Source organism: Pelodiscus sinensis, chromosome 5 (assembly GCF_052426305.1).
Source record: "Pelodiscus sinensis isolate ZL-2025 chromosome 5, ASM5242630v1, whole genome shotgun sequence".
NCBI classification, from domain to species: domain Eukaryota; kingdom Metazoa; phylum Chordata; order Testudines; family Trionychidae; genus Pelodiscus; species Pelodiscus sinensis.
Genome location: NC_143056.1, coordinates 132,711,201 through 132,726,391, shown reverse-complemented (window position 1 = coordinate 132,726,391; position 15,191 = coordinate 132,711,201). Strand labels below are relative to the sequence as shown.

General features: G+C 43.5%; 1 protein-coding gene across 1 annotated transcript; it reads left to right on the top strand.

The window, feature by feature from the left end:
* Positions 1-6,615: 6,615 nt before the first annotated feature.
* Positions 6,616-7,554, top strand: LOC102459542 (olfactory receptor 8U9-like). The gene has a single exon (XM_006117261.5). It carries the CDS (start codon positions 6,616-6,618, stop codon positions 7,552-7,554), a length of 939 nt encoding a protein of 312 aa, XP_006117323.4.
* Positions 7,555-15,191: the final 7,637 nt, after the last annotated feature.

The window sequence follows — 15,191 nt, the reverse complement described above, 5'->3', positions numbered from 1 at the left end:
ATTTGTTCAATCCTTTGCAGTTTGAGTGAGGGGGAGTAGAATCAATGCCTAGCCAATAATGATGTCATCTTATAGAGCTCATAGTAGTATTGTTCATTATTACGTTGATATTACTATTTGTTTGTTTGTATTCCAACAAAGTCTGCAGGCCCCAACTGAAATCAGGGCTTTGCTATGCTATTACTCAAGGAAAATTAAAGAAGGCAGCTATTTCACCTGTGTGGGTAGGTAAATATATGTCATTTGCTTTGAATCCATGGATCTATTTGTATTTGCAATGAAGACGGGGGGATTCAAACGTCTCTCTTTGTAGCTGGGTTAGTTCCTTTGTAGATGGCTTGGTTTCATTAGTATGTGTTTGATTTCTATGTTTGAAGGAAGGGAGCTGTTGTAGAGATTGTCTCATGGTTTGTGTCCATGCATTATGAGAAAAAACACTAATTTCATCACAATGTCCTTCACTTCATCTTAAGGGAACAACAAAAGAAATAGGATCATGGTGTCTAAGGGTACGTCTTGACTACAGGCTTTTGTCGACAGAAGTTTTGTTGACAAATACTGTCGACAAAGCTTCTGTTGACAAAGAGCATCTAGACTACATCCAGTTCTGTCAACAAAGCAAGCCGCTTTGTTGACATCACAGTGTAAACGCAAAGAACAGTGTAGATGCAATAACGCCTTCTGTCAACAGAAGTCTGTTGACAAAAGGCATTATTCCTCTTAGAATGAGGTTTACAGCCGTCGACAAAACTGCTGAGTTCTGTCGACATTATGTTGACAGAACTCAGCGGCAGTGTAGACGCAGGTATAGTTTTGTCCACAAAAGGCCGCTTCTGTCAACAAAACCCTGTAGTCTAGACACACCAGTGTGTGTGCATCCTCTGTGATACTCTGCACTGAACATGATAGAAAATAAAACAAAAGCGTGAATTTTGTCTACAGCATAAATTATACACAGAGATAAAATCAGACACCAGCTACTTACACCTCATCAGCAGGTTAGCTATGCTTTCTTGCTCTTAGTTCTCTTGGGATGTATTATAGACTGTGATGGGTAGTGGTTCTGGGAATTGTATAACTCTGGGGATTGTGAGTGAGAAATGGATGTAGCTACAAACACATTTTTTTTAGTTCATGGATGCTTAGAAAATATTCATCTCAACCCAATCCTTATCTGAAAATTCCCTTTAGGGGAATTGAGGAAATGGAAAAAAAATAAAAAATATAAAATATCTGTCAGTGGATCATTGACCTTTGTAGTTCCTTATACAGCTCTGATCAAAGTATTTCTTTGAGCATCTCAAAATATTTATTTTTTTGATTGTCATAATTTCCATATTAGGTTGCACAATATTATCTCCATTTCACAAATGATGGGCTGAGACACAGAGAAAATTAATGTCCTGCTGCAAGGTTACACAAGAGGCCTGCAGTAAACCCAGGAACTAAGCCCCACATTTCAGATTTCTAAGCTAATGCTATACCTACAACTAGCTGATCTTTCCTTTTCCTAACAATAAAGAAAAAGTTGTACAAAATATCTATGTAAAAGAATGGCAAAACAGCTCCTTCTTTCTCTGCATTAAGCTCATAATCTGCTGATCATCATTGTTCTGGTATAATGTGTGTGGTAAAATTATATGTAAAAGTAGAAGATTCTACTGTACGATGCATTGAGGTGTTTCAAGTTCATAAAAACATGGATAAAGCAATTCCTTGAGGCAAAAGGGAAATTGGTGCCTCAGCCAGATATCAATCAAGTTAAATGATATCTTGCCAGATGAAGAGGCCATTCTTGAGCCGGAATAAGGGTGAGAGAGAGAAATCTACATTTTGATAAACAAACACCTGGGGTTTTCTTTCCACTCATTATCTCCAGAACTTCAGACTGAATATGATTCTTACAAAAGAGAAATGTTAAACAAAGGCAAATTCCTGAAAGGTACTATCCCTCCCTTTCTCTCTGCATTGGAGGGTTCTGGTTGACTGGCATTCAGGTGGTATCACTGCAGCAGTGGGTGTTGAGAGAACTATTTGCTTTGAATTTCTGTAACTTTTTAAGTTAGCTATTAGTTGAATTTTATGTTTTATTTCTTTGTAGATATTTGTAACCTATGCTTGAGAAGAGGATTTGCAGGCCATATTTATGTTAATAAAAGGATAGATTTTGTACGATGTGGAGTAGTCCTGGAAGGTGCTGGACAGTACCAGACATACATTCCATTCAGTATCACTTGGCCCTGTGACATAGAGGTTAGTGCTCTGTCTTGACAGGTTAGAAAGCTGTCAGAGTAGGAGCCCAGAGGTTTAGGTGCAAGTTTGCATTACAATACAGACTGTGGGAAATGGTTGCCACTCTCTTACCTATAGGCTTTGCATCCCTGTTCCCTTATTGCCATGAGAAGGAAAATGCTTTATGAGGGAGAGCAGTATCTGTCACTCAGCAATTTTGGGCTTTGTTCCTAGCTCAACTCCGGGCTTCTTGTGCAACCTCGAACCAAGACATTTAATTCCTCTGTGATGGAATTTACAATACATAAAATAAAGTTTGCAAGGTGCTCAAAGATACTACATTGATGACATGTAATGTAGCTGAAGCTGACCTCCATGGTGGCTTGTTAGGGAGTTTTGTTTATGGATGGTTTAATTGTTCTACGTCATGAAATACAATGTTATCACGGTGTTTACGTCAGTAATTGGGACAACCAAAATGGAGTCTGTGACTCTTGACCTAGGGATCCATATTGGATCTCCTCAAGCTCAGAGACAGGTCTAAACCAGATTTTCCTGCCAAGTTGTCATGAGGGTTCCATTCCCCTCAAGTTTTTCCTGGACTTATGGCTCTATAAGGACTGTGTTGCCTCAGCCTCAGCTGCTGTCCCCCCTGGTGGCAGCAGTGTGTGAGCCTGTCTCCTCCACCTCCTGCCAGCTAGGGGCAGCCCCAGCCGTGCCTGCAGGGGGGGGGGGAAGAAGAGGCTTTTACCATCTGCACCCACACACAACCTGCCTGAAAGCCTCACAGCCTGTGGCTCCTCTGCTCCCCCCAGTGTGGGACAGGACATTGTGGGACTCCCCAGCGCTCCTCCCCAAGGGCTCCAGACCAGCCTGAGGGTAGCAGGTCCTGGGCACATCCCCCTGCGCCTCTGCTAGTCCCAGGACAGAAAGGGCCCAGCACTTAGGCATTTTCCTGCCATTTTAAACCACTGCCCAGAGGGGTTTGATTTAGTGGGTCTGGGCTTCAAGCCTCTGTGTGGGGCTGTCACTGTCCCCAGTTAGGTTTTCTGTTTGTCACAGCTGGGCCAGGTTCTATCCTCCATTCACCCCCTTTGTAACCAGTCCCCGAGCAACCTCCCGCTCTGTTTGCACCTGGACATCCCCGCCTCTCTCTGTAATGCACCTGCCCCGGAGGGGAGGGAGGGAGGAAGGGAGCCACTTCAGCACTTAATTAATTCACAGGGGACACATCTTGATGGGGAGGGGCTGATGCTATGCTTCTGTCCACGGCACCAAGCAGCATTTGTACCCATGTTTGCTACCCACGCCCTGGGGATTACAGACTGGCGACCACAGCTGGACCCCTCAGGAATTAATTTTTCAGGGTAGGTCCGTATGGGATGTTATTTCATTTACTTGTGAATACTGACAGATTGGCCCCAGGGCTTGAGGGTGGGCTCAGGATGCAGCAGCTTCCCAGGGCAAAGGCCAGTGGCAAGAACTGTGAGCGTTTGCAGCGGCGCTCTGTGTGCTTTCCGACCCGCCCTTCTGGTGAAGTGTCCTACAACTAGCAGACAAGAGTGGCTGGATGTGTTTAGTGAGCTTCTCGCTGGGAAGTAGGTGACGTTGACTGAGCCAACCCTGACTAACACTATCAGTGCTCTGCTCAGGGAGTTCAGCCCAGAGTGGTCACCAAATTGGGCTCTGCCGGGTGCCACTTTTCCCGACAGACCGGCGGTTTGGACAATAGGAGGGAGTGCGTTCTCCTGTCATTTTGAAGCTATTCCAGAGGCAAGACTGCACCCATTGATTTTGGGCAGAGGCAGAGACTGTCTAAGAACCATGACTATTTCTAGCGGAGCTCTGTATTCACAGCACTGTGTCTTTCCTGAAGTAGCAGCTTCTAAAGCAGCTTCTATGAGCCCTTTCCCAGTAAGAATGTAGTCTTCACCTGAACACAGCATACTTTTTATAGAGCAGGGCGGGTAAGCTGTTCTTAGGTGACCAACATGGGGCGTGTGTTCAGCATAAGAGCATGGGAGACGCAGAGAAATGAAAGTTCAGTTGACTCCAGTCTTGAATCTTTTGGGAGGGACGGGAAATCCCTGGACGGACGGTCCCTGGTGGTATTTCAGGACAGTTCAGCAAGAGGAGAGACCATCATGCATCATGGGGGATGGAGTTCAGCCTGGAAGCCTGGCCCATGGCAGACAATATTGGGATGCAGTAGCTGAGGCACATCTATGGCATTTCTGAGGGGATTCATTGTATTTTCAGCCAAAATTTCAGAACAAAGCCTTTTCTGATCAGTTTGACACTGTCCCAGGGTTGAACTTTGAAAACAGGAAAAAGAAATACTCTGTATTTGTATGGAAGGGTACAGCAAAGTGCTCCACTTAGGAAGGAACAATCAGTTTCACACATACAGAATGGGAAGCGACTGTCTAGGAAGGAGCATGGCACAAAGGAGTCTAGGGGTTTTAGTGGACCACAGGATGAATATGAGTCAGCAGTGTGAAGCTGTTGCAAAGAAAGCAAACATGATTCTGGGATGCATTAACAGGTGTGTTGTGAGCAACTCATGAGAGGTCATTGTTCTGCTCTACTCTGCCTCAGTTGGAGTACTGTGTCCAGTTTGCAGAGATTTTATTATTGTCACTATACCTTTTAATTTCTGTTTAACTAACTTCTTCATTTTTGTGTAGTTCCCCTTTCTAAAATAAAATGCCACAGTGTTGAGCTGCTGAGGTCTTTTTCCCACAACAGGGATGTTTAATTTTATTACATTATGGTCACTATTTCCATGTGGTCCAGTTATATTGACCTCTTGAACCAGATCCTGCACACCACTTAGGACTAAATCAAGAATTGCCTCTCCTCTTCTGGGTTCCAGAACCAGCTGCTCCAAAAAGCAGTAATTTAAGGTATCTAGAAATATTATCTCTGCATCCTGTCCTAAGGTCACGTGTACCCAGTCAATATGTGGATAGTTTAAATCTTTTCAATCCCCCACTATTACTGATTTTTTAATTTTGATAGCCTCTCTAATCTCCCTTAGCATTTCACAGTCACTAGCACTGTCCTGATCAGGAAGTCAATAACATATCCCTACTGGTATATTTTTATAATTGGAGCATGGAATTACTATCTATAGAGATTCTATGGAACATTTTGGTTCATTTCAGATTTTTACGTTATTGGATTCTACGTTTTCTTTCACATACAGTGCCACTCCCCCACCAGCACAACCTGCTCTATCCTTCCAATATATTTTGTACTCTGCTATCACCATGTGCCATTGATTGTCCTCATTCCACTAATTTCTGAGACTCCTATTATATCAATATCTTCCTTTAAAACTAGGCACTCTAATTCACCCATTTTATTCTTTAGACTTCTAACATTTGCTGCTTAGCTCGACAGTTCCAGGGCTGAACTTTGAAAACTAGAAGATAAAATATATAAGCCCTGTTGTACAGTGTAACTTTGATAGAAATTACACTGGGTAGGGTAAGTGTATTTCAAATTAATCCCCAGGGAATGAGTTTTACCAAGAGTGACTTTGCATTTCTCAGCAGGTTAATTAGGTGTGATGCCTTTTAGATCAGTTATTCCCAGTTACTTCTGGGAGCATGTCCCATGGATCACAGCTCTGGGTATAAAACTTCCTGAATACCCAAAATTGGCACTTTCTTTTGATGGGGAAACACCACATCTCTCGCCTCAGCCGGTACGTACTATTCTCCTGCATCACATACAGACACCAGAGTGATCAGCTGCTACTGAATTCGTGACCTACAACATTAAAGTCACAGTCCAATCTTAGCTATAGAAACAAACCACATGTTAGGAATTATTTAAAACAAACCACAGGCAATTGAATAGTCTGTGAAGTCCCTGGTTTCCACTCTTTCTCAGGATTTTCTTACAGAACACCGTAAATGACATTTCAGATGCAAAAAGCTTAATTAGCAGAGCACACAAGCTTTTCCCCAAAAACAGATGCTGACCCACAGAGCTCCGCTTCCCCAAAGAAGTTGAAGACTGACATTCGTTTACTCGCACCCCTCCTCGAGCTAAGCAATAATCTCATCACACTGAGATGGTTTTCACCCTGATTCTCACACAGCAGAGTAAGAACTCACTGTTTGCTGCACAGATCACTGAAGAGGAGTGTTTATGGGTGCGTGGCATGATTAACTTGTGTGTCCTTGTATGTGTATAATGTGTTCATTGTATGGAACCACTGGAATGACCAGTTGTGAACATCTAGCTCTGTCCACTAAGCCCATCCCCAATTTTATGCAGGTGCCCATTATTTTATTACAGCGAAGGGACAGTTTCTCTGAACCAGTCCACCCACCCACTTCACTGTAGTTGCCTGATCTCGACTCAGAGGAGATGGAGGAGGGAAATCACTCGGTGGTGACTGAGTTCATTCTCTCAGGACTGACAGATCGTCGGGAGCTGCAGGTCCCCATGTTTTTGTTGTTCCTACTGATTTACGTTACCACTCTGATCTGTAATGGTGGGATGATCTTGTTAATCACAATTGACCCACAACTTCACACCCCCATGTACTTTTTCCTCAGGAGTTTGTCTTTCTGTGATCTCTGCTGTTCCACAGTAATAGCCCCTAAAATGCTGCAGACTTTCTTAGCTGAAAGGAAAAGCATTTCGTACATTGCCTGTGCTGTGCAAATGTATTGCTTCCTTGTTTGTTTAGATATTGAATGTCTGTTGCTGGCTGTGATGGCGTATGACCGTTATGTGGCCATCTGTAACCCGCTGCTCTATATGGTCACTATGTCCAGGCAGCGGTGTAACCAGCTGGTGGCTGGGGTGTGCGCTGTGGGGTTGGTGGATGCGTTGATACTCATATGTTGTACATTTCGGTTGTCATTCTGCAGCTCCAACGTCATCAAGCACTTCTTCTGTGGTATCGCCCCACTGCTGCCACTCTCCTGCTCTGACACCCGCATCAATGAGATTGTGATGTTTGCTTCTGCTTGTTATACTATAGCGATCACTAGTGTGATCATCCTCCTCTCCTACGCCTGTATAATCTCCACCATCCTTCAGATCCCATCTGCCGAGGGCCGGCGCAAACCCTTCTCCACCTGCGCTTCTCACTTGACCACAGTGGGCATGTTTTATGGCACTCTCATTTTTATGTCCCTCCGACCGACCTCCAGCTATGCTATGGACACAGACAAAATAGCCTCAGTATTCTACACACTGGTGATCCCCATGTTGAACCCCCTTATCTACAGCCTGAGGAACAGGGAGGTGAAGGACGCCTTGAGAAAAGCCATGAATAAACTTCTAAGGAATTCCTGAATGTGTTCCTTCCTTTGCAGTTTGAGTGATGGGAATTGGAAATAGGTGAATTCAATTCCTAGCCTATTGTGATGTCACCTAGTGAAGCTCATAGTAGTATTATTACATTGTTATAATTATTGTTTGTTTGTTTATATTTCAACAAAATCTGCAGGCTGCAACTGAGAGCAGGGCTTTGTTACATGTGTGAGTATGTAAATATATGACATTTGCTTTGAATCCAGGTATCGGTTTGTATTTGTAATGAAAAGGGGGGTATGAAACGTCTCTCCTCTTTGCAGCTGACTTGGTTTCATTAAGGTGTGTATAATTTCTATGGGTGAAGGAAAGGATGTTGTTGCAGTGATTGTCTCCTCTGTGACAGTCTGCATTGTACAGAATATGAAATAGCACAAAAAGTGTGAATTTTGTCTCCAACATAAATAAAAGAAAGCAATAAAATCAGACACCAGATATTTACGCCTCATCAGCAGGTTAGCGATACGTTCTTGTTCTTAGTTCCCTTGGGATGCATTGTGGACAGTGGAGGGTAGTGGTTCTGGGAATTGTATGGCTCTAGGGATTGTGAGTGAGAAATGGATAAAGCTGCATGCATAAATGGTTTTTTAGTTCACGGCTGCTTAGAAAATATTCATCTCAACCGGATCTTTCTCAGAAATTCTCTAAACATTGCGCAAACTGAACACTTTTTTTGAAATATAAAATAACTGTTGGTGGATCCCTAAAATTTATAGTTCCTTACGTGGTCCTCATCAACATATACCTGTGAGCACCTCAAAATCTTTATTGTTTTGATTGTCATAACTTCCATATTACATAGAACAATATGATCTCTATTTCACAGTTGATGAGCCGAGGCACAGACAAAATTAATGTCCTGCTGCAAGATCACACAGGAGGTCTGCAGTAAAGCCAGGAACTAAGCCCCAAATTACAGAGTTCTAAGCTAATGCTCTATCTGAAATATTTATGTAAAAGAGTGGTAAAACAGCGTCTTTTTTCTCTATATCAAGCTCATAATCCGCTGATTATCATTGTTCCAGTAAAATATGTGTGACAACAGTATATGTAATATTAGAAGATTGTTCTGTATAATGCGTTGAGCTGTTTCAAGTTCAAAAAAGTATGAACAAAGCTTTTCATTAAAAATAAGAGGGAAATTGGTGCCTCAGCCATGTGTCACCAAGTTAAATTATATCTCGCCTGCTAAGGAGGCTATTCTTGGGCAGTAAAGTGGAGGTGACTGTGGAATCTATATTTTGACAAATGAACAGCTTGCGGTTTCTCTCCTCTCGGACATTTTCTCCAGAAACTCAGACTCATGAGGATTCTTGCCGAAAAGAAATGACCATGAGAAGCAAAGGGAAATATCTGAAAGTTACTCTCCCTTCCTTTCTCTCTGCTCACCACATCGAAACCATCTAGAGTGAAAGGAAAGAAGCTTTGGATTGGAGGGCTCTGGCTGAAAGGCATCCAGCCGGTAACACTGCAGCAGTGGATGGTCAGAGAAATCTTTGCGTTGAATTCCTTTAGTTTGCTAAGTTAGGTGTTAGGTAAAGTTCATGTTTTATTTTTTTGTAACCAATTCTCCGCCTCGCTCTTTGCAACCAGTACTTGAGAAGAGGGTTTGCACAGGCCAGTTTTCTATTAGTAAATGTACAGACTTTATATGTGCTGGTGTTGTCCAGGAGAGTGCCGGACAGTACTGGACACACATCCCATTCAGCATCAGTAGGCCTTGTGATCTAGAGCTTAGTGTTCTGTATTGACAGGGTTAAAAGCTGCCAGAGCAGGAACTCGGAGATTTAGATGCAAGGTTGAAATACAGTATAGAAAGAGGGATTTGGTCGACACTGTCTTACCTATAGGTTTTACTCCAAACCCTTACAGTGAGTAGGGGATTTTACCATCCTCACCCACACACAAACTGCCTGTAACATCCACTGTGCACACACACCCACCGTGTGGGACAGGACATCGTGGGACTCTTCAATGCTCCTCCCCAAGGGCTCCAAACCAGCCTGTGGGTAGCAGTTCCTGGACACCTCCCCAGTGTCACTGCCAGTCTTAGGAAAAAAGTCACTGCATTTTGGGGTTCTCCTTACCATTTTAAAACAGAAACTTCAGGGTCTGAGCTTCAATCCCGTGTTTCTACTGTCACTATCCCCAGTTTTGTTCTATGTTTCTGATATTTGCATCAGGTTATTTCCCCTTTTCTCCTTTTTTTGTAATTAATTCCTAAATAATATTTTACCTGGTCTGCACCTGAACATCGCCGCCTCGTCCTTTATTGCCTCTACATGGGGGGAAGGAGAGGGAGGAATCTACTGAAGTGATTAATTCACAGGTAACAGAACCTAAAAGGGGGTTGATCCTGTGCTTCTGAGGAAGGCACCAAGCAGCATTTGTAACTGTGCTTGCATCCTGTGTCCTGGGGGTAACAGTCTCCTGCTGGCCATTGTGGGATTTAGCTCTCTAAAAAGATCCCGTAAACTTAGTTTTATGAGGAATAAGGGGGGCTTTCGATAGGGCTTTTTCCCCTCCGACATTTAGCCAAATGGAGGAAAAGCCTCTTCTGGAAAAAACCCACAAGAAGGTATGCAAATGTGAATGCTATTTGCATACCTCTGCTAAAAAAACCCCACAGTGTAGCCGTACCCTAACAGTGCACCCTCCTCAGACAGTGCCTCACCACCATCACTTCTGCTCTGGATCCAGCACACTATTATTCCAAGATGGCAGCGACATCTTCTGGACACAGCACCCGGCTCTGTCATTGCTTCTTTTACTTAGTTATTAAGCCACAGTGGCACTTTTTTGGTTCTCTTACTATGTTTTTAAATTTGGGGTATACATTTAAGTTGGGGCTCTATTATGATGACTTTGAAAAGTTGCCAGGCAGGTTGCAGAGATTTTACTTTTGTCACTGTACCTTTTAATTTCTCTTTAACTAACTTCCTCATTTTTGTGTAGTTCCCATTTCTGAAATTAAATGCCAGAGTGTTGGACTGCTGAGGTGTTTTTTCCCATGACAGGGATGTTAAATTTTATTACATTATGGTCACTATCTCCAAGAAGCCAGTTACATTGACCTCTTGAACCAGATGCTTTGCTCCACTTAGGACTAAATCAAGAAAACTTCTCCCCTTGTGGGAGAAGCAGTCTTTTAAGGTATCAAGAAGCAGCTGCTCCATGAAGCAGTCATTTAAGGTATCAAGAAGCAGCTGCTCCATGAAGCAGTCATTTAAGGTATCAAGAAATTTTATCTCTGTATCCAATCCTGAGGTGACGTGTACCCAGTTAATATGGTGATAATTGAAATCCCCCACTATTATTGAGTTTTTTATGTTGATAGCCTCTCTAATCTCCCTTAGCATTTTATAATTTCTATCATTGTCCTGATCAGGTGGTCGATAATATACCCATACTACTATATTCTCATTATTGGAGCATGGAATTACTATTCATAGAGATTCTATGGAACATTTTGACTCATTTAAGATTTTTACTTCATTTGAGACTGCATTTTCTTTCACATACAGTGCCACTCGCCCACCAGCATGACCTGTTCTGTATATTTTGTACCCTGGTATGACTGTATCCCATTGATTGTTCTCAATGCACCAAATTTCTGTGATGCATATAATCAATATCCTTCTTTAAAACTAGGCACGGTAGTTCACCCTTTATACTATTTAAGACTTCTAGCATTTGTGTATAAGAACTTTAAAAATATATCACTATATATCTCACCACCATTTCCTGATGTATTAGACTCTTTTTCATTTGAGTGTCTATCATCTGATCTGACCCATACTTCCATCTTCTCCTCCTGACTAGAACATAGAGCATCTCTATTAATATAGTCTCCCCTAAGAGATGTCTTTGTCTGATTCATGTGCTCCTCCTCACTCGTTGGCTTTCCCCCAACCCTTAGTTTATAAACTGCTCTATAACCTTTTTAATGATAAGTGCCAGCAGTATGGTTTCATTTTGGTTTAGTTGAGGCCTGGGCAAAATATGGCCTGTGGGCCAGATTTGGCCCACTAGCCACCAGATCCATCCTGTGGGAGCAGTGAGGTGTCTAGGCAGGCTACCCAGCTTGCCCTGAAGCCCTATTTGCTGGGAAGAAACAAGGTTGCAGGGCTCCATTTCTGTTTTAAAGCTGGAGGGGAGGGGAAGGGTGAAGTTTTAGGAGCCTCAGTGCATTCCCGTTGGCCAGTTTCTGGCAGAAATGAGCCAATGGGAGCTGCTTGTTGGAGTAACAGGCAATGAAGAAGAACCATGCCCCCTCACGTTGGCTCAGTAATTCATAAAGCACATAACCAGTCAAGCTGGCTGGGAAACATTTTAAGCTCTGCAGGTAGGCGGGCTAGTTTGGCAGCTGGCAAGTAAGTCTTTTGGCAACAGCCTGCTGCTGGCACCCCGGTCTTTTCCTGCCCCAACAATGTCCCCCCCCCCACATTCAACATACCCAAACCCTGGGTCCTCTTTTGTACCCACATCCCCTTCCAGATCTGGCACCCCAATCTCCTGCCCCAAATCACAATCCCCTCCTACCCTAGGTCACATCCCAAATCTCTGCACAAGTCCCCTGCCCTAGGTCACAACTGCTTACTTAATCAGAATTTCTTCCCAGACTCCACTCTTCCTCCAGCACGCCACTCCCTTACCCTAAAAACTCCCTTCTGAACCCAACCTCAATCCCAAACCTTGTGCAGCCCTCAATGATTTTCCAAAATCTTGGAGTGGCCCCGTCAACAATTATTGTTCACCTCTGGCTTAGGTGGAGCCCATCCATCCTATATAGGCTCCTCCTATCTCAAACGTTTCCCTAGTTGCTAATAAATCTAAACCCCTCCTCTCTACACCATCGTCTCTTCCATGTATTGAGACTCTGAAGCTCTGCCTGACTACCTGGCCCTGTTCATGGAACTGGAAGCATTTCAGGAAATGCTACCATAGAGGTCCTGGATTTCAATCTCTTTCCAGGCAGCCTAAATTTGGCCTCCAGAACCTCCCTCCTACCCTTCCCTATGTCATTGGTACCTACAGGTACCACGACCTCCAACTCCTCCCCAGCACTACACATCAGTCTATCTCGATGTCTTGAGAGATCTGCAACCTTTGCACCAGGCAGGCAAGTCACCAAAGGTTCTCCTGGTGATCACAAACCCAGCTATCTATGTTTCTAATGATCAATTCCCCCATTACTAACACCTGCCTTTTCCTAACCACTGGAGTTCCCTCCCCTGGAGAGGTAACCCCACCATCCTCTGGAAGGAGGGTCCTAACTACAGGATGGTTTCCCTCTGCTTCCGTTCACTGTTTTCCTTCCATGAGCCTTTCAACCTCCTTAACAGCCCTGGGGCTGGCTGACTGGAGGTGGGACAATTCTACAGCATCCTGGAAAGCCTCATCTACGTCTGCCTCCCTCAGCTCCTCCATTCAGTGACTCTGGTCTCCAAAGCCCAAACTCTGTTTGAGGGCCAGGAGCTCCTTGCACTGGGTGTACTCATACACCTCCTGTCCATAGGGCAGGTAGTCATACGTGTTACACTGGATGCAATAAACAGGATAGCATCCTCCTTAACAGCACAGGGTCTGACTGGAGGTGGGACAGTTTTACAGTGTCCCAGAAATCCTCATCTATGTACACCTCTGCCTCCCTTAGCTCCTCAGATTCAGCAACCCCGGCCTCCAAAGCCCTTATGCGGTCTCTGAGGGCTAGGAGCTTCTTGCACTAAATGCAGACTTCCGCCACCTGTCCATTGGGCAGGTAATCATACATGCTACATAGGGTACAATAAACACATTAGTCCCCCCCCCCCACACACACACACTCTGCTGCTGGACTTCTGCCGGCATTCTCTCTTACGGCTCCTTAGGTTATCGGTAGGGTTTTTATTTAAAATATGGTAGTTTGGGTTTCAGTTTACTTTTAGGCTACGTCTACACTGGCATGATTTTCCGGAAATGCTTATAATGGAAAAGTTTTCCGTTATAAGCATTTTCAGAAAAAGCGCTTCTACATTGGCAGGATGCTTTTCCAGAAAAGCACTTTTTGCAGAAAAGCGTCCGTGCCAATCTAGACGCGCTTTTCTGCAAAAAAAGCCCTGATCGTAATTTTCGCGATCGGGGCTTTTTTGTGGAAAATAAATCTCTGCTGTCTACACTGGCCCTTTTCTGGAACAGTTTTCTGGAAAAGGACTTTTGCCCAAACAGGAGCAGCATAGTTTTTCCAGAAAAGCACTGATGATTTTACATTAGATCGTCACTACTTTTCTGGAAATTCAAGGGGCCAGTGTAGACAGCTGGCAAGTTATTCCGGAAAAGCGGCTGATTTTCCGGAATAAGTGGCCAGTGTAGACATAGCCTTAAAGTTTTAAAGAATGGCAAGAGTACCTCACCCCCATTAAAATCCTCTTCTAAACTCCCTCACAAAACTCCTTGCTGGCCAGCTCTGTTGGCAAAGTTCCCTGGTCGCTAAGGGTGCTTCTAGACTGCAAGCTTCTTTCAAAGGAAGCTTTCCTGGAAGAGATCTTCCAAAAAATCTTTTTTCGAAAGACAGCGTCCACACCACAAAAGCACATCAAATAAGCGATCTGCTTTTTTGAAAGATAGCATGCACATTGATTGGACACAAAGCATAAATGTGAGATAGATTACTATGGACAGAATGGCCACTAGGGCACCTGTGCTTTTTCCTCTTTCCTCTTTTTTCAAAAGAACTCCTTCCACATCCACACATGCCTTTTTCTGAAAAAGCTCTTTTGAAAAGGCTCCTTCCTCGTAGAATGTGAGAAAATCCTTGTGTTCTTTTAGGGTTGTTGTTGGTGGTTTTTTTTTATTTTATTTTTTTTTTTTTTTGAATGATAGCAACAACTGTGTGGATGTAAGAGAAGTTTTTTTTTCGAAAAACTTTTGGCTTTTTTTCTGAAAAAAACTTGCAGCCTAGATGCACCCTTGTGGTATTTCTGAGGGGATCTATTGTGTTCTCAGCCAAAAACTTTCAGTCTCCACAAACAAACCCTTTGCTGCTTGATCGACCAGTCCCAGGGTTGAATTTTGAAGACAGGATGATGAAATATACTCCATGTTGCACTGTGCATCTCTAATAGAAATTGCATCATTTAGTAACACAGGAGGAAAGAGTGCACCAAATTAGTCTCCAGGGAATGAGTTTCACCCAAGGTTACTTGGCTTCCCTCAGTAGCTTAATTAGGTGTTATGCCTCTTCGGCTCAGTTATTCCCAGTTACTTCAGGGAGCGTGTCCCATGGATCACAGTTCGGCTATAAAACTTCTTGAACACTCAGAATTGGCACTTACTTTCCTTCAATGGGGAAACACCACATCTCTCTACTCAGCAGGTACGTACTATTGTCCTGCATCACAGTGGAGCAAATATAGATACCAGGGTGATTAGCAACAACTGAATTCAGGACCTACAACACTAAAAGTCACAGCCCACTCTTAGCTATAGAAACAAACCATGCGATCAGGAAAAAAATAGGCAATGACATTGTCCCTGAAGTCCTTAGATCTCACTATTTCTCAGGATTTTCTTACAGAACACTGTCAATGACATTTCAGATGCAAAAAAGGTTAATTAGCAGAGCACACAAGCTTTTCCCC

Coding starts and splice junctions, on each gene's coding strand:
- LOC102459542 (XM_006117261.5), top strand. CDS start 6,616: ATGGAGGAGGGAAATCACTCGGTGGTGACTGAGTTCATTCTCTCAGGA.